Source organism: Pieris brassicae, chromosome 9 (genome assembly GCF_905147105.1).
Source record: "Pieris brassicae chromosome 9, ilPieBrab1.1, whole genome shotgun sequence".
NCBI classification, from domain to species: domain Eukaryota; kingdom Metazoa; phylum Arthropoda; class Insecta; order Lepidoptera; family Pieridae; genus Pieris; species Pieris brassicae.
In genome coordinates, this window is record NC_059673.1 from 2,337,683 (window position 1) to 2,356,827 (window position 19,145).

The following is a 19,145-nucleotide window of genomic DNA, read 5'->3' on the forward strand; positions in this document are numbered from 1 at the left end:
TTTTATATATTAAAAATTAATAACGTCAGCTCCAAGTACAGTGCCACACACTTTTCTTAGCCGGTAAGAGTGTTGCTGTCATTGACTTTAGTATTGCCAGAAAATAAAAATTAACCATAAAAGGGAATAATTTGAAGTCATGCAGACTAACTTAATAATTTATAGAAGTGTATTAATAATACAATGTATCTAAAAATACAATTCTAGGCTTAAATAAATGAGACACAAAGCTAGTAACAAATGATATGATAGATTTGCTACCTGTACTATTAATATAATATCTTTTAAGATACCTAGCAATCAGAATGGTTCGATAATTGAAACTTTGCCATTGTCATTAATAATGCAAGGAATAAAAATAAATATATTTCAGTTAATATATATAGTAAAATTATTTATTATGCTCGCAAATAAATTTGACCGACATTTCAAAATGGCGACGGTAGTACCAATTTTAGCCGCCAAAAAAAGTATATAGCACTGTACGCTTAAAATATCTATATGTAACTGTTCCAAAAGTGTCAGCGGTCCAGTACTCCAGTCATTATTGAGATCTTAAACATTAACAACGGAAAGTTGCGTACCTGGACCACGTCCACCTCCTTCCACAATGGGTAAACAGCGTGTTAGAAAGAAGAAATTATGGCTTCGCAAAGATGGCCGAACTTCAGTAATGAAGAGGCACTAAAAGAAGAAAAATGAGAGAATGCCTTGTACCAAGCTATCCAAAGTTTACATTACACCCATTGATATAAAAAAATTCAAATAAAGTTGGTATCGGCATTAGATAAGAGCCACAATTTGGCGCGCAATTTCTACGGTCTATGGAAAATTACTATTTTACTGGACTGTTCGCCGACAGTCATTTCGACAAAAATTTAATCCGTTAAGTTATAATTTATAAAAATGAATGCTAAATTTATTACTATCTCAGGGAGCGTTCAAGTATTATGTAACAAATTTTAGGGGGGGGGGGTCCTCTTGTAACACGATACGGGGCGGGGATTGAATTACGCGTTATTGCATAATGGTAAGTTTTAGGCATAAAAAGTTACTGGGGGTGGTCATGAAACATTTTACTATTTGATAAAGAAAACGTTACGGCGCGTTTCATGGGGGTGGGGTCAAGAATCTCCAAAAATTGCGTTCCGTAATACACGAACGCTCCCTTATTAGTTATTACGACAGTAGTAGTGCGTATTCATTATATTTATAAAGAACATTAAATTCCGCTTTTGCGTAATAAAATGTCGATATTTACAGACAGTATTAATAAGCGTAACGTCTTTATTAAGGGGGCCTGATGTCATATTTGTTTGCCCCAAACTTCAAACATGTATAGTTTATAATGAGTTCGTGAACACAAGGTTTACCAATAATTCACCGGCATGCTATAACTATAATTCCGTCTAGGTTCTAAGTTATATCCACAAATTACGTTGGGTACATTAAAGAGCCATTGGTATAAAAAAACTTTAAAATTATGTAAATAATTATTAGTTTATAATAATACAAATAGCTTTAATTCGGTTAAAAAAGTGTTTTCTTTTCTGACTTTTATGCATTTGAGCTATTATAATATATTTAGCTAAATTTATTACAATAGCCTTTCACCTCTTATGACGGGAATACGTAAAATTACCAATATGTGTTAAAAAAAAGCCATTAATATTATAGAAAAAGCCATTTGATGAACGCCGGCTGCACGAACGAAAAGGCATGATTCATTGTCCCGTAACGCTCACTGTACTCTTACGCCGCAGCTATCTCTCTCTCACGCGATTGGCATGCGTCCGAGGATTCACTCCTTTGTATCCATACAAAATAGTGATAATTACTTAAAAATTATTCAATTTTATTCATAAAAATGTGCAATTTCATCAATGTTTTCTTATGACGTTAAACTATCGTCCGTAAAGGCCTGAATTCACTTTGATTAGTGCGAGTGCAAGTGATTAGTGTAGGTGATTAGTAGAAAACAAGTGTGGACGGCGACTGATTAGTACAGATGATTAGTTTTTTTGGCGAGTGAACTGCGAGTAGTGACGTCGCGTGCGCCCCCCCTACCCCCTCACTCGCATCGTGTCTGTCAAAACGTCATTTTATTGTTTAGTAGTATATTAAAGGACTCTTGAAATCTGACCTCGTCAACCTGAGAGCAAAGTAATATTCCGTAGTATCTTCAGCTGCCAATTCCTTAGTGTTGATAGCTTGCGCCATGAATGGGCCTTCTATTAATCCATTTTCGAACCCATACTTTTCTTGGTCTTGCAAGTTCAGCTTCCAAATATTCTTCAGTTTCAGATAGCACCGCGTTTAATACTTCAGAACTTCTTCCAATGCAGCACGCTTCTCGATGTTCATCCATACTTGCTGATTGACAGCTACTACAGACTACTGAATTTACTAAACAGAGCTACTAAACAATAATTGGACACTACATGCACTACACACCTGCACTAATCACTAATCAAAGTGCATACAGGCCTTGAACCGACTTTACAGACAAACTTTTATTTGGTATCACCAATATTATATTTGATTTAAATACAAAGGGAAACACATTGAAACACAAAACTTGCAACATATATTTATTGAAAATACCCACAAAAAATATTCGAATAACAAAATAAATATTTCAAGAAAATTGAAACGATAGGAATGATAGATAAATGCTAAGAAATACATTTTACGTATCACGTTTGATATTAACAATATAATATATTATTAATATAATTAGTAATCTGATAGTCCTCTAGTTTGTATATAAATATTTAAACTACCTCATAATTTAATCACGGAAAAGGGTTTTTTAAACTACCCTCTTCTATATAAGTTTTTTTGCCTTTATTGTAAAATAGAATATAAGCAGAGACTTGAATTTTTTTATAAATAAATAGATAGTCGATGTAATCTAGAAAACTATCTTAAACTACCCTCAAAACTAAACGCAATTTTAATGGGACGTTTGTCAATGACATTAAAATGATAACATTAAGTTTTATAGTACGTTATAAGTAAAAGTCGTTTCGATATTACTCCTTAATCTGAAATATGGCAACTTATAGGAACGATAAGTCAATATAATCTTTGAATTATAATTAAATAAATGCAAAATAATAACATTCCATGAATCTTTGGACATCTTTGGTCATAAATAAAATATTTTCTAAAATACATAATTTATAGTCTCGCTCAATACATCAAAATGTTCTTAAAACTAGATTCGAGATGGGTCTAATAAATGTTTTTATTTAAAATTTTACACGAAAGAGACACCTAGTTTTTTTAAATAAGAGTGAGCGAGATAGCATTATTATTCGATTGTATGGAAATAGCTATACTAATTTTGTACATACAAAACCAATTTCAGACATAGAGAATATACTGGATTTTTAAAATATGTGAATCTCCTTTTATCCTTGCCTGAAAGAATGAGACGGAGCTTTATAGAAAGTGTGCAAGACAAGCAGAACTTCAGTTTGATGTATTCTATATAGTCAAATACGAGTCGTTATTTCAACGATTCGTTTACAATTTTGATTTATCTTTCTCATGTCCTATCATAACGGAAAATTTTAATAAAAACGTTAATACAAAAAACTTTAATTGTATAAACAACAAAAAGAACCTGTAAAGGGTCTAAAATAGTATAGAATACAAATTTAACATTAATTTAAATTTGGAATGTGTATACTGTGTAGTTTATTTTTTTAATCAACAAAGAGTATGAATGCATGAAATAATTATTGCCAGCCAGTTTCTGTCAAAGGCATTCTTTATTTAAAATCCAAATTTGAACAATATTAACATTGTTCTAAATAAAATGATATCTACCTCAAGTAGTGATAATCGAAAGCGATACTCTTTTAAACGAGTACTTCGAATAGCTCCACTTAAAAGAGCGGTTTGCCCCCTCGGCTAAGAATCCACTATAACCTAGTCTATTCTCTATGTCTGCGTTAATTTAACATTTATAACCTTGAGGGTTACGACTCTGCCAATTCCACGTATCCCTACACATGTCATCTACTGTCTTTGTCGCACTCCAGCCCAAAAGGCTTTGTGCGAGCGAGACATCCGCGTAATTTGCAGCTATATCCCCGGCGCGTCGACTGACGATTTTATACGGAATTTTGCGACCGGACGCCGCTTCGAAAGCGGATATCATTTGAAGGACGGAATATCCGGTTCCAGTGCCTGAAAAAGTTATTAGAAACACTTTATTGCACAGATAATATTGTCCTGTCCTGTCGTGCGTATAGACAAGTATCCACCCGTGCCAGAGACAAACAAATGTTTTCTCGGAAATCGACTCGAGAGCTTTTAGGAATTGAAAACATTCTATAGTAACCTTTTTTTAATGTGTTAGTAATAGCCATTGCCACTATTATCAAAAATTATAGTTAATAATGATTTGGTGTTTCATAAACTTTATATAAATTAACTTTTAAAGCTTAGGGATGCCAATTTATTGATTAAAAAAAATTGAAGCGCGTTATCTAAGGTAAACTCCACTATTGTCAACCTGGCAACCCCTAATTTGTCAAATATGAAAAAAGCAACCTAAATTAACAGCTCGAAATCCGCTGAACCCATCCTGCTGGAACAGCTGCATAGCCTTAACATGGCCTACAGCCAAATCCTGCACATGAATATAATCTCGAACCCCGGACCCGTCCACAGTGGGATAATCGTCACCAAACACCATCAACTCGGATAAACGACCCACAGCAACCTGAAAATACACGTCAAAATTTTACCTTTCTCGAAGTCAGTTATTTTTTTTTTATTTAATCGTCAAATAAATTTAAAAACTATCAATGCACATAAATTTATGGTTCGATTCCCAGCAATTTTTTTTTTAATTTTATATTAGTAGGTTCCCATAGGTTTTATTTCGAAGGCAATATCTTTTTAGTATATTCATAAAATATATAACAATATAAAAATTACTACATTCAATTTCATACATCATCAGTGTAAATCTTACCTGTGATATAAAAGGCATCAAATTATTTGGTATACCCGCTGGATCTTCACCAATCCGACCACTGGGGTGTGCTCCAACTGGGTTAAAATATCTGAGAGATATTATTTGCCATTTCTGTAAAAAAATAATAATAATCAAAATAACAAAAAAAATGTGGGTAGTAACAAAATTTTTGAGTTATTGCTATAAGTCGAAATGATTACTGGATTTTTTAACTACATATTTAATAATTAATAACATTATATATATGTGCAAATTTTTTGGATTTTAAGGCATAATATTTCCATTTCTATGAATTTTATAAAACATTCTTTCCTTATGTATGACCCTAAATAAGATAATGTTTAGTAGGAGACCAGGAGGTCAACCATGTACCGCTGGATTGACAGAATGGAGGGGGACCTACTGGAACTGAAAGTTGTTCATTTCAGAGGCCTGGACACTTTTTGGGCCGCGAAGCCAGCAGATTGAAGTTTTAATACATTTTCCAAGGAAGCAAGTTTAATCTGGAGACACCTGGTCACACTATGAAATAAGGAAGTCAGGAAGAATTTACTTGGATATCGTTTTAAGTATTTTAAAACCCAAATTTGAACAAAATTATCCCCTTTCAAACAACGCTCATCTAGAAAAACGCTGGAGTTGAACCCATGAGCACGATTTGGTTCGCTCCTTTAAAAAAAGCAAAGGATTGGAGTACCTTGTCCCCTTCGCTAGACAGTTTAATATGGGTTCATTTAAGCGGTATATATATGCAATGTACTTAGTATCCTATTAATAACAGCATTACCTTATTTATTTTTCTGAAAAAAAAAAAGTTTTATATTCACGACTGTTCCCGGGGAGCGCTACATAATTTTATAGTGAATAGTCTACGAACCTTATCACTATTGCATAGATCCTTCATAATCTCCTCACAGAAATATTTGGTCCTTCCGTACGGACTGGATATACCCTGTCCGGTTGGGTGAGACTCATCCAAGGGCAACCTCTGCGGTTCCCCATATACCGTACAAGATGAACTATATATCAGTTTATATACGTTATATTTACGCATAACCTGAAAAAATTAAAATTAGGCTGTTAAGATAAAATACTTGGCTTGGTAAGTATAGTCTAGTATTCGACTTCATAACACTCGTAGTTATGTTTTGTTTCATATTCCACACATCAATACCAATTACGCAAAAACTTAATTTTTTATCCCAGACACAGAACACCCTGACGGACACACAGAGGAATTAGGTATTACTTAGTTAATCGTATTTAATCTATTTTTATTGATTGTTTTTTCTTCCTAATTTACGTAAATGTTTGAATTTATTAGCTATTACATTTTTATATATAAAAATAAATAATTTGAAGAAATATTTGCACTTCAAGTGTGTATTTAAACCAATAAATAAAGACATAACCAAATAATAGGTTAAAAAACCAAAAGATCTGAACGCGACAAAAAATAAAAATAAATTATATTTGCCTTATCGCAATACTACATTTTACATACTGTATTTACATTGTTAGAGGAGATTATTGACTAGTATTATAAGAAATATATAAAAAATACAAAGACATGATTCCTGACTTACCTCAATCAAGGTACATGTACCACTAATATTAGCTTGGTAGTATTCGAGTGGTTTGTTGACAGATTCGCCAACCGCTTTTAACGCTGCAAAGTGAATTACACACTCGATTTTGTGCTAAAATGAGAAATATATATTAGTTTCCTCACTTTATGGCTTAACGAATTCAGACAATCTTGATGAAGTAATAAAAACAAAACGGTTAGGAATACGACAAGGATTACAGATTTTATTATAAATATTAGAAAATATATAATAAAATGAGCAGTTAGGATAAATGTAATATGAAGTGTATGTTTTTTTTATAGAAAAAAACAAGCGGGCAGCGGGCTCATCTCAGAGGGCTAGCGAGTGCGTTGCCGGCTTTTAATATCAGCCTAAGCTGCGATTCAAGCCTGAGATATTGAGTTTAAACCCTCTAAAATAATAAAATTATCTTTCCATACAGTTCAGTATCACTTGTAAAGAAATCAAAAGATGGGTTTCAGCCATCTTTTACACTAACACAAAAAACACACTAAACACTTCTTAAAATTTTCAATGAAACAAATAAAAACCGGACATTACAGAGTATTAGGACAAGTGAATACGGACTGGACACACCTTGCGAGGAGCTGAGAAGTGGAGCAATACTATGAGTTGGTACCCAAAAACTGGACAAGGAAAAATGGTGGTGCAAGAGATGGAAAGATGAAATAAAACGACTTGCAGGTTTGGTCAATAGTGGGGCGAGTAACGGCGGAAAGGTTCAGTTATGAATATTGGAAGCGATGTAGCCGGGGTAAAGGAAATAATTCCTGAACACTACGTATGTCAGGGGAGTAGATCGAACAAACAAAAAATAGGGCAGAGTGGAAGGTTCTGGAAGCCTTTGTCGGTATCGGAATTTTTTTATTTTATAAATAAGTTGAGAATTCAGATCAAAGTTTAGAATTACGGAGATTTTCCATACAATTTGTTTAGTACAGTTATATTCTATCTTCGTACTTTGTACTAGCTAAATTATTCTAATGTTTAGTACCTGTATATAACAAATAACAAAAGCTGAAAATGTTAGATATGAGGTCAATATACTTTCACGGTAATCAAATCAAATAAAAGACAATTTTTTCAATTTGAAACCTAGTACTTAGTGAAAATTGTATTAAATTAGCGGACCTAAGAAGCGTTGTACTGTGCAAGATTAAAATACAATATAGTTTCTCCTTTCTCAAGATTACGTTAATACACAAATTTTCATCATCGGTCCGGACGTTTAATTACGCATAGAAGATTTATATATATATATATATTAAATCAATGACACTACAATCGTTTTAGGTCTGGGCCTCAGATTTCTGTACCTGTTTCATGATCTAATAGGCAAGTATGTAATCGGCCTCCAGTACCTGACACACGCCGTCGACTTTTTGGGTCTAAGGCTCGGTTACCTCACGATATTTTCTTTCATCGTTTGAGCGAATGCTAAATGCACACTTTAGAAAGTCTATTGGTCGGATCGAACCTACAACCTCAGAGATGAGAATCGCACGTTGAAGCCACTAGGCCAACAGTAGTCTAAGTAAAAAATACCTACTCTTATAAAGATTTAAATTTTGAGAAATTTTAGTTTCGTGATTTAAAAATGACTACAGCTTTAAATACTTACATTTTCAAAAACTTTGGCGAGCGCTTTCTCGTCACTTAAATCTATTGGGTAGAAATGTAATGTCCTTCCTGTCATCTCTTCAATCCTACGAAGTGCGACTGGTTTCTTGTCACTGTCATGTCTGTAAAGAGATTCTATATTATTTTAGTACAGCTCAAATGAATGAATTTAGATAAAAGGAACAAGTTACACAAACTAGACGCAATGTGAGGCCTCGATAATCGTGCTGCTCTGTGACATATAATGACAATGACAGCTGACAGTAATGTCATTGCTCCGACATATATAATACATCGCGATGCACCATACAATCATTTATACCGTATTACTTAACAATGATATTTGGATTTGTCTTCAGAATTAAATAAGATACTTCAATACAAAAACTAACAAAAATCCAACCGTTCACTTGTTAAAAATATAACAAGACTAATCTGACAGATCGAAGAATGTTGTCTTTGAATTGTTTCGAGTCCATAGTTTTGTAATTAATAATCCTAAATGACAGATAAATATACAAAAAAATCAAAAAACGCTTTATCAAAATATAAATATTTAAATAAATGTGAGCTTGCCCATGGTCGGCGGTCACTTTACATCAGCTGAGCCTCCTGCCCGTTTGCCATAAACGGAATTTATAAAAATGTAAACCATAGCGCTATAATCTTCCAAGTATTCCTCAAAATTCTCTTTCCATTTCGTGATATAATATTGTTATCAGTTGATCAGGGCTGGTACACGCCGTCGATTTGGATCTAAGGCATGCTGGTTTCCAAACGTGGAGGGGAGGAAGACAGACAGGAGGCGTACCTGATGTCCTTCACCGTACGCCCACTTTTCGAGACTCACTCACCGATAACTATTACATAGATTATCCACCACGACGATGTCATCAATGTCTTCCTGCTCCAGCAGCGTGACCACGGTGTGTGAGCCCACGTAGCCAGCCCCACCCGTCACTAGAATCGCTGGCATTTTACTGAAACGAGGATACATAATTAAAAACATTTATTTTCATCTTCAACTACTTTCTTAATAACAAAATATTCACAATCGATTCAAAACTTTATACGTTCACTAACAATCGTTATCTTAAGATTTTTTTTTAAACGGATTGAAGCTATGTGTTATTATTAAAAACTTATAATCACCGTGACCACGCACGCTGTAAAGCACGCGAAACGTCGGAAGTAATTTAAAATTATGTAAATAAATATACGTTTTTAATAATACATAGCTTCAATCCGTCTAAAAAGTCTTTTCTTAATGTGTAAAAGCAATGTTAACAAAAGACAATCTCTATCTTCTCAACCTGTCCTATGCTGAAACGAAAAGTAATCTCCATATGTAATAGTAGTTTAATGATAATACTGTCTTAGTGTGGAGGCTCTTTCTCTTTTAACAATAAATTCTTTTTTATTTTCTAATAAAGTCTTTTTCTTTACTTAAAACAAAAGTGTCCAGTTTAATGCGAAAATGTACTCGCAGTCACCGAGACTGACCATGCACAGCACTGCCGATCTAGTAAGTCCAAAAGACTTATACAAGTTATATTAGTACTGATAGTAGTTGTTACACATTCATACGAGATTATAATCAAAACAAAAGACGAAATGATGACGGCTCGACATAAGAAAAAAAAAATTTAAGTGACAATTACTTGGCTAATAATAAACACGAAGATATAAAAAATACAAATCATAAATTTGGTAAGGGAAAATTTATTTGAAATCGTGAATATCTAGACTTAGCTCGTTTATCATATGTGAGTTTTGGCCAAAACACGTTGTTCTTATAGGAGATACAAATGATGGGATGCCAGGGGTGTATATAGAGAATCCGATCCGAAACAAAGGTATGTTTCGGATCGTGTCACGTAAGTTGTATACAGAACAAATATTGAAATGTCACATCTTACTTAAAAAACTACGGTTTAAATTCAATTGGACACGCAACGACATACCAAATTGTTACAAATTTGTCATAATTGATAAAAAATCGTTATTGATAAATTTATATAAGTTACAACGAGTTATGTTATCTACACATACGTAAAGTTTTATAAACATTGGTATGTATATACGTTGCACTTGAAAATACAGTATATTTACGAATTGGCAATTATTTTATATTAATCATCAATATTGACTATTGATATGTTATATACGCTTATTGCGCAAATGTTAACAATAAACTTTAAAAACATTGTGAAGAAATTCAAGTCATGCAATGCAAGTATTTATGTCCAGCCAACTAGCTTAACTAGCTGTTTGATCAACTGGCTAAACATCTTTCAGGCCGTTAGTCAAACGGCGCCGTTTAGTTAAAAGGCTAGACTGTTAATTGAACGGGTAATTAAACTAGTTGGCTGCGACATATATAAAAACTAATTTTATAATATTTTGGTAAGCGCAAATACCGAAGGCTGGACCAATTCGAGTAACTTTATTTATTAATTGAACTCTGAATATGTTTCTATAGAGGGTAATATAAGAAAAATGTAGTACATAGGTACAGTCCGGTCAGCGAACTGACTCTGAGGTAGCATAGCAAAATGTCGCATAATTGGTATGTTGCTACTAAAAAGGTAGGCTAGATATTAATAAAGACAACTAGTAAACATACCAGAGAGAAAAGAATGTTAAGAAACAATATTAATCAAATTATAACCGTTCATGAATACTTAGTTACATAATTGTAATTAGATATAAAACTATCAATCCAGTTCACCAATCTCTGCAAGTACTAAATATCGTTACAAAGGTCGTGTTACGTTATCAAAATCCGTTCTAAAAACGGACCGTAAAAAAGTCAATAATAAACTTTTATAATTTTGAATCGATTTTTTTTTCGTGTTGGTTGTTTGCCTATAAGCCACATAAAAATGTGGACAAATGTGAAAAACACATCATTTCCTCTTTTGATTTCATTATAATTTCGTATCCCAGTGTTTCTACTATAACTACTATTAGTAGTAATATAACTAGAATACGTCTTTTGACCTTACTGGATCGGCAGTGCTGTCACAAGCATAGACAATTTCGTTGAACGCGAATAGTCTGTAACCTGGACATTATTTTCATTTACGTGTCATATGTGGTGAGGTAAATACTGAACGTTCTATACGAGAACCAAGGCGTGGAGTCTCTTTCATCAATAGCTCTATCGTGAGTCAGTCATAAAACATCTGCGCTCAACACTTGTATAGCGTCACGGTCACAGACAAAATAATAGAAATACTGTTCACTTATTAATGCAAATGATAGCAGTGATGCAAACTCGGGAGAATTCCCCTAAATTTAGAGGGCATCAGGGGGTCTTAGCCTTATCGTACTTATATTCAAGAAAAAAATGAATTGAAATGATGTATTTTCTTTTAAAAAAACCATTGCATACCATAACCAAACTATATATATGTTGCGTGGCTATAACTGAAATAACAAAAAGGTATAATAGTCAAAACCGTTTACGATATCGTTAAGAACAGTATATTGACCAAAATCAAAGGTCCTGACGGGAAAACGTATTGGTGCTTAATAACAACGCCATAATACCAAATAGATTAATCCCTTCGAAGTCGTTATAATAGATTTTGACTGTACTTTATTTTTTAACGCATTGTAAATACCTTTTAAACCGAGTATACAAAAAAATCAGGGTTTTAAATCGATATTTAGGGGTATTTGCAGTTAGTCCTGGAATGAATTTATGTAGGAACTGGTATCACTGATCTATAGAAATTTAGAGGGGATTTATTCGCTGTATAACGTTAGTATGTTACGAATTACATAGGTTAATGAACCTTTTTTTTTCTTATTATTCAATTCATGATTTAGGTTTAGATGGTCACGCTAGGACAAGATTGTTGTAATTTTTTTTAATTAAACAAAAATACAGAAATTTATGTGACAGAACACAAATGGGTCATAATTTCTATAACCACCGACGCGTCGACTATCAATAGACAACCTATTACAAATGTCAAATCCGTATTGAATTTGACGTATTGTAAACAATGAAACCTCCAAACAGACAAATATTTTATTCGCTATGAACTTGAACATACGTTTATTTCAATTGGAAATTTGATATCCATACCGATAAAAGATTAAACGTCATTTATAGACATTATAAATATTAATCCTACGAGTTATAAAACTTCCAGATATATAAACGTTATAGAATCACGACACACGAGAGTGATTAGTCCTAAACTCCGATTCTGAATATAATAATAATACATTTTATTTGCTTCGTCACAATATTGCATTTTGCAAGTTGATTATCTTTGTGAGAGGCTGATGCTGAAGCACTAGAGAAGGATTGTGGTAACAGGTCACCAGCCTTTAATCGCGAATAGGAAATATACAGAGATGACTACTATGAATAAAGTAACAAACAAACAAAAAAAAAATACTAAAGCATGTGGTTGTGCGTGTTTGAATGAATTTCAATTAATCTTCTTACAAATTTAGAAACAGATATATAGACAGAAAACATTTTTTTAACCGGATTAAAGCTATTTGTATTATTATAAACTTATAATTATTTACATAATTTTAAAAAATTTCCGACGTTTCGCGTGCTTTACAGCGTAAAGTAGTCGTAGTCACGGTGACCGTAAATAATTATAAGTTTATAATTATACAAATAGCTTTAATCCGGTTAAAAAAATGTTTTCTTTCAACGTATAAAAGCTATGTTAACCAAAGACGATACTATGAAAATATATATATCTTTTTTTTACTGTAAATACTTAATTTATTAAGTGTATTGTTTAATAGCTTTAAAATCAGAAAGTTGTAAACGTTTTAGATTTTTTTTTTGCAAATTGTGTCCTTACGTCGTTTGTTAATTAGGATGATGGTGTCAAACATTAGCTGGAAATGTTGCTTTAAGATATAATTTAACATAAACGTTTATCATCCCACATTGTAAAACTGCTACCGTTAAATATATATGTATGTATATATTTCTTCTCAACTCATCATTGTTAAGAAAATCTTTATTCAGTGAATGCTCAACCATATTTGACCTGCACGTTTGGTTGCCGTGCAGGTCGAATATGGTTCAGCATTCACTTCCCCTATTAAGGCCCCCCAAGTCTCTTATTTCAAATTTAGTTTCAAGAACTGTCACACCATTTTTTATATGACATAGACAGCGTTCCGGACGAGATTGTGACATGAGAATTAGATTATAAACACATGAATACAGACTTGTCTAAAAAGGATATATGTACTATATCTATTAATATGTATTAGCGTTAGATATATGTACTATAGTTTTGAATTCGTTCGTTCGTATATTAAGATAATTATGCTATGAATAACAGAGGGAAAATGTATTAATGTATGTATAGTATGACAATTAGTATCACTGCAAAACGATATATTTATTTTTAAAACTCCGCTAACCTTGTACAAAGAATAAAATAAACATATGTCATGAGTGTCGAGTTTCTTGCTACGTACACATGTTTACCTGAAGATTTTTTTGAACACAATTGAAGTAACCTAAACGATTAAATTTTACTACCTATTTTTATACTAACACAAATATAATAATATAAAAGGAATCGTGTATATAAAAAGTATATATATATTGTAAAAAATAACCCGTTTATCTCATCTAACCACATCGTTATAGTTTTCTACGTCAATTGATATTGTGTTGGCCTTCAAAAACGGATTGGCTTAATAGGTATTAAAAAAATTCTGTAGTGGGTCATAAAACATAGAGATAACCTTATCCTATAGAATATTTCATGAACAATAAAATTTTTAAACATTTAAATATGGAATTACGAAATGGAAATTTCTCACTCAAAAATTTAAGCTGTAGACAACAGACACTTTTGACACAAAAAATTCAATAGTATTACTTAAATACTAGTAATTCAATAGTAATTAAATACTAACTTTTTATAAACCACAGAATGACAAGCGACGGCGGCAACGTACGTCGTGTAACTGCTATCGCCTTATCCCATTAATAGCCTAATAATTTGTAGATTATTGTTATCAAGTTGTTGAGTATTGTTTCGAACAATACAAGATAACAATTTCCTATCTATACTATATATCATAACTAGCATCTGACATTGTATGCATGGAAATATATAAGCTCTTGGAACAGTATTTCTAATGAAGTCCTATTATTTTCAATGCAATTGAATAGAGTTCGTTATTAAGATAATCATTTATTTCATATAAAAATGTAATAATAATAAAAGTTCCTATTTATGAAGGTATTAAAGATATATTTTCATATGAGAGTAACCTATGCTTCATGAGTGTGAGTTTGTCAGATGATGATGATGATGTCAGTTTCCATACAAAGCCATAGGTGACTCATGTTGGCCGATTTTTTTGCGAAGTATCATTCTTTTTATGCATGCATGTCCGAATTTATCATAGGTAAAAATATAATTCATTGTTAGCGAAATATCATAAGCTGCAATAAAAAACAAATATACACTATTTAATTGATCAAGTGTATGTCAATAATCTCTACAAGTCATGCTCGTATAATCCTATTTGGTAATCTGATAGAATTGATATAGTAGAGTACATTATTACAAATCTAATAAAGATTCTAGTAAATAAATAATATTTAATTTGTAAAATGAACATAACTGACTTAGACATTCTAGATCTATAAAACGGATTGTTAAATAAAAGTGCTCTTAGTGGTTTTTATCAAAAATAAGGGAAGTCTGTCCAGCTTTCAAGTTTAGCTGAACTATAGAATAAGTATCAGGGAATGTGTAAAAATCTTTAACCAATAAAATGATGTAACCAAATACATTAATTTTGACTCAACATTTTAGGAACCTTATTCATGTTTGGTAAATTAACATATACAATTACTTACGCAATGATAATGACCTCATCTATATTTGATTCCTGTTTTTTTTAACCATTTAAGGGCATAAACATTAATATTGAATGAAACAAAAACATAATATCACAAACGAATAAAAGAACGGTTTGCACACTAGATTATCATGTTAGATAATATTAAATTCTTAGAATTATTTATAAATTAATTATATTATTTATTTACCGGTGCGCGGTTTGTGTTTTTATGACAAACTACAAAACAATAGATATCAATACCTCTATAGTCTATGCTTATCGTAGAGTAATGTCAATTGCAATAGTGAATTTAACGCTAATAACCAAAATTTAATGTTTTTCTTGCTTTAGCAATAGTTTACCATGCTCATCAAATAATTTAGCTAGTATAAAAAAGACTAGTCGACTCCTAGTTGTGGTCCAGTAATATCCACACGAGTTTTATCTTGCTTTATTAATTCTCAGTTTATTTTAAATAAATAAAATAAAGAAGCCATTTAATTCTTATTTATAAAACAAGAAGTTAGATTAAGTTAGTTTACTTACATACAATTATTATTTTATTTAGCTTTGTTAGTAATTAAGTTTGTATCTTAAATTTAGTGTGTTAGTTTTTCCTTAATCTATTATGTTATATTAAATTATTATACTATTTAACTATTTTTCTTTATTCCGTAAGAACTCCTTTTTAGGTGAAGGCCTTCTCCAAAGATACCCAGTCCTCTCTAGATCTACTTGAATAAAGTTGGAACCAGCTGTTTTTATGATGTCGTCTTTTTGTTAAATTTCCATGTTTGGCAAGCATACGTATGGCACGGTATTAGGCACGAGTTTAGTACTTTAGTTTTAACTTTGATAGGCATGCTGATTTTGAATATGTCCTTCATTGCCCCGTATTTGTTCTAGGTAAGCTGTGTCCTGCGTTCTACTTCTTGATCGTTATTAATGTGGTTTAAGCTAATTTGTTTACCCAGTTATATGTAGCTGTAGTCTGTATATTAGAGAGGCTCGCTACCTACGTATATTACTCTCTTTTCGCTGCTAGTCATCAACATTATTTTGGACAAGTTCATTTCTAAACCTACTAGTTTACTAGCATCATTAATTGATGCTAAAATATATGTATTGGATTTCTTGTCCTGTTTCAGATAAGAGAACCAAGTCGTCTGCTAACCGTAGGTGGTTAAAAAATAATAGCTATGTTCTTCATACAAACAAAAAAATATTTAATTGTTTATCTATGTTGATATATTTTTAATTAAAATGACAGTCCTTATATTTTTATCTATGTTCGCAGCAGTCCTCGTACTGTCAAAACAAGTTTACTTTTTTAGACAAACTGTCAATTTTGTTTTTCTGTCTCTTTTACTCCTGCTCAGTCTTCAAGGTGGATATTTTTGTACAAATTTTTCTACGAAAATAATAAATTAATGAATAATTATTAGAAATATTGCTTAATTTCTTAACTTCATTCATTGAAGCGTCGTTGAAAATATTAATTATATTATTTAGGGTAAAGATTATGCCGATAACTTTTGCTATTAAAATTCTATCTGTTCATGTCGCCTTCAACGTTGTTTTGGTTAAGAACTATGTGACAATATGTAAAAGTTTTAATTAAATTGACTAGTGCTATTCTGGTTTGGATCTTATGTGCTGTAAAATCTATAAACTTTTACAAGTGTTAATATTTACAGTGATATATACCCTAACCTCAAAACTGGTGTCGAGTGCTATAGTTAAATGGTGGTTAATTTTACAGATGAGTACGAAGATTATCAAGCCTGGCGGCGTTGAAGCCGACAACTTTGAGACTTCGATCTCTCAGGCGCTGGTTGAACTTGAGACTAATTCGGACCTCAAGGCTCAACTTAGGGAGTTATACATAACTAAGGCTAAAGAAATTGAACTACACAATAAAAAAGTAAGTAATATTGTTTTATTAAGATTAGAATGGTTACTAAAATAAAGTACACTACATTTTCATTACATTACGGTACAGTAAACAATTCATCATTCTTGTTTCATTGCCCTGGCATAAATACTTGCTCTGTGATTGTATATAATTTTAATTTAATAACAATGACAAATTTTATTATTATAAATTCTCAATAGTGATACTATTTAATAATGTTTAAAGTTTTCTAACCTTTTTTAATAAAAAAATTAAAATTTCAGTCAATCATCATCTACGTGCCCATGCCCAAGCTGAAGCATTTCCAAAAGATCCAGATCCGTTTAGTCCGTGAGCTTGAAAAGAAATTCAGTGGCAAACATGTTGTGTTCATTGGTGACAGAAAAATCCTGCCCAAGCCCAGCCACAAGACTCGTGTTGCTCACAAGCAGAAGAGGCCTAGATCTAGGTCAGTTTAACTGTTAAACACAGCTTTAGAATTTTTATTTTGTCTAGTTTTAATACCATTAATATTAATTATTTCTATAAAAAATTACAAGCTAGATATATCTTATGCTGTTTGGGATGAAAAGTTACATTATATATGCAATAGGTCTATAACTTTCATAACTACAATTTAATATTGTTATTAATTTAATATTAATATGTGTGTAATTGTAATTTTTTATTAAATCCAATTATTTGTGAGCGCTGTGAAAACTATCTATATACTTGGAAGTCTTCATAAATAAATTAAAATTTATGTGAAATATGAAACCAAAAGAAATATAAATTTCTAGTTACGTGAACTTTATCAAGAAATAATCTCTCTAAACATTGAGCTACTAATTACAAATTGTGAATTTGTTATTTACTAGAATACTATTATTTTTCAGAACACTAACATCAGTATATGATGCTATCCTAGAGGATCTAGTGTTCCCCGCTGAGATTGTTGGCAAGCGGATCAGGATCAAGCTGGACGGCTCTCAACTCATCAAGGTGCACTTAGACAAAAACCAGCAGACCACCATTGAGCACAAGGTTTGTATTCACCATTCTTTTTTCTTTTTAGATGTACAATTTTATTGAAGGTGCCTGTTAGCAGACCTTGAAATACACATTCTCATCTCGAGAAAAATATTGTTAGTATAGTGGTGGATTTACATAAAGAATTTTTTTTCTAGTATTACAAGTTGAAACATCCTTCCCTTAACCAATTTTGTTCATAAATCCCATCAATGCTATTAATAGTACCCTCGGTCCACTCTTCCAGACAGTTTTCAAAATGAAATATTAAACTGAAACTTACATTTATTTTATATTTGGCTAATGAAAGTTATTTGTTGACTCTTGCCATGCATTGTTAAATGTACTGTTATTATTATGTTACATGTAATTAATAATTAAGGGAAAAAATGTCATCACTGAATACAAATAATAGTGCTATAACATTCTATAAATATTAGAGGTATTTATTTATTAACACTTCGTCACCATGAACAGGCATTAAGTTTTTCTATGAAAATGACACATTTCTTTTTTACAGGTGGACACCTTCCAATCAGTATACAAGAAGCTGACGGGGCGTGAAGTAACATTCGAATTCCCCGAACCCTACTTGTAAACTTTTACATTAAATATTAAAACCTATATTTTTATTATTTTCCTCATATCACATTAATTTCTATCCTTTTTGAGAAATTGTGGGTCGTGTTTATGTTGCAAAAAGTTGCAACTTTACTCAACATACAAAGTTTGTTGAAAACAAGAAAAAATTTTTTGGACGAAAATAATTTTTGAAATGATTGTCATAACTCCAAAAAAGTTAGAATGATAACTTCATTTGATTGAGACATTTTTGGTGTAAATTGTTATTAAAATACAACCGAATCCTAAGTGCAAATTAAATTTACTACTAATATGCGTACATATTTATAATTACCAAATATTAACTGAGACTGTCCAGCTTGACACCTGACGCCTTTAGATCGTATATTTGTTTGGTATATATTGTATTTAGTATACAAAAAGCAGGTCACCTGCGTTTTGTGCATGTGAAAGTTCTGTAAAATTATCAAATATGGCACTTATATGAAAAGCATAGGTGACGGTTTTGCTGTATGTTACGTGTAGGTAAGAATATATATGGTCTGATAATTAA

The 19,145-nt window shown here is 31.8% G+C and overlaps 2 protein-coding genes across 5 annotated transcripts; one reads left to right on the forward strand and one right to left on the reverse strand.

Moving 5' to 3' along the window:
* Positions 1-2,610: 2,610 nt before the first annotated feature.
* Positions 2,611-15,319, reverse strand: LOC123714362 (UDP-glucose 4-epimerase). Of its 3 annotated transcripts, none has more exons than XM_045668595.1 (8): positions 15,296-15,319; positions 9,081-9,206; positions 8,228-8,348; positions 6,583-6,696; positions 5,874-6,053; positions 4,994-5,107; positions 4,567-4,738; positions 2,611-4,200 (listed from the first exon to the last, which is right to left on the reverse strand). In XM_045668595.1, exons 2-8 carry the CDS (start codon positions 9,200-9,202, stop codon positions 3,968-3,970), a joined length of 1,056 nt encoding a protein of 351 aa, XP_045524551.1. In that variant the 5' UTR covers positions 9,203-9,206; positions 15,296-15,319; the 3' UTR covers positions 2,611-3,967. The 3 variants fall into 3 exon arrangements, with proteins under 3 accessions (XP_045524551.1, XP_045524548.1, XP_045524549.1); XM_045668592.1 differs by lacking the exon at positions 15,296-15,319 and adding an exon at positions 15,104-15,244; XM_045668593.1 differs by lacking the exon at positions 15,296-15,319 and adding an exon at positions 14,149-14,233.
* Positions 15,320-16,388: 1,069 nt separating this feature from the next.
* LOC123714611 (40S ribosomal protein S7) lies at positions 16,389-18,634 on the forward strand. 2 transcript variants are annotated; one of them, XM_045668955.1, is made up of 5 exons: positions 16,389-16,474; positions 16,850-17,011; positions 17,266-17,450; positions 17,878-18,025; positions 18,531-18,634. In XM_045668955.1, exons 2-5 carry the CDS (start codon positions 16,850-16,852, stop codon positions 18,606-18,608), a joined length of 573 nt encoding a protein of 190 aa, XP_045524911.1. In that variant the 5' UTR covers positions 16,389-16,474; the 3' UTR covers positions 18,609-18,634. The 2 variants fall into 2 exon arrangements, with proteins under 2 accessions (XP_045524911.1, XP_045524912.1); XM_045668956.1 differs by lacking the exon at positions 16,389-16,474 and adding an exon at positions 16,476-16,600.
* The last annotated feature ends 511 nt before the right edge of the window (positions 18,635-19,145 follow it).

What these genes read in the sequence shown, in the direction of transcription:
- LOC123714362 (XM_045668595.1), bottom strand. Translation starts at nt 9,202, where the DNA reads ATGCCAGCGATTCTAGTGACGGGTGGGGCTGGCTACGTGGGCTCACAC. An exon ending in GTACATGTACCTTGATTGAG is followed by an intron (nt 6,054 to 6,582) that starts GTAAGTCAGGAA and finishes TAATTTTTTCAG; the next exon opens with GTTATGCGTAAATATAACGT. An exon ending in ATTTCGAGCTGTTAATTTAG is followed by an intron (nt 4,201 to 4,566) that starts GTTGCTTTTTTC and finishes TAACTTTTTCAG; the next exon opens with GCACTGGAACCGGATATTCC.
- LOC123714611 (XM_045668955.1), top strand. Translation starts at nt 16,850, where the DNA reads ATGAGTACGAAGATTATCAAGCCTGGCGGCGTTGAAGCCGACAACTTT. An exon ending in TTGAACTACACAATAAAAAA is followed by an intron (nt 17,012 to 17,265) that starts GTAAGTAATATT and finishes TTAAAATTTCAG; the next exon opens with TCAATCATCATCTACGTGCC. An exon ending in CAGAAGAGGCCTAGATCTAG is followed by an intron (nt 17,451 to 17,877) that starts GTCAGTTTAACT and finishes ATTATTTTTCAG; the next exon opens with AACACTAACATCAGTATATG.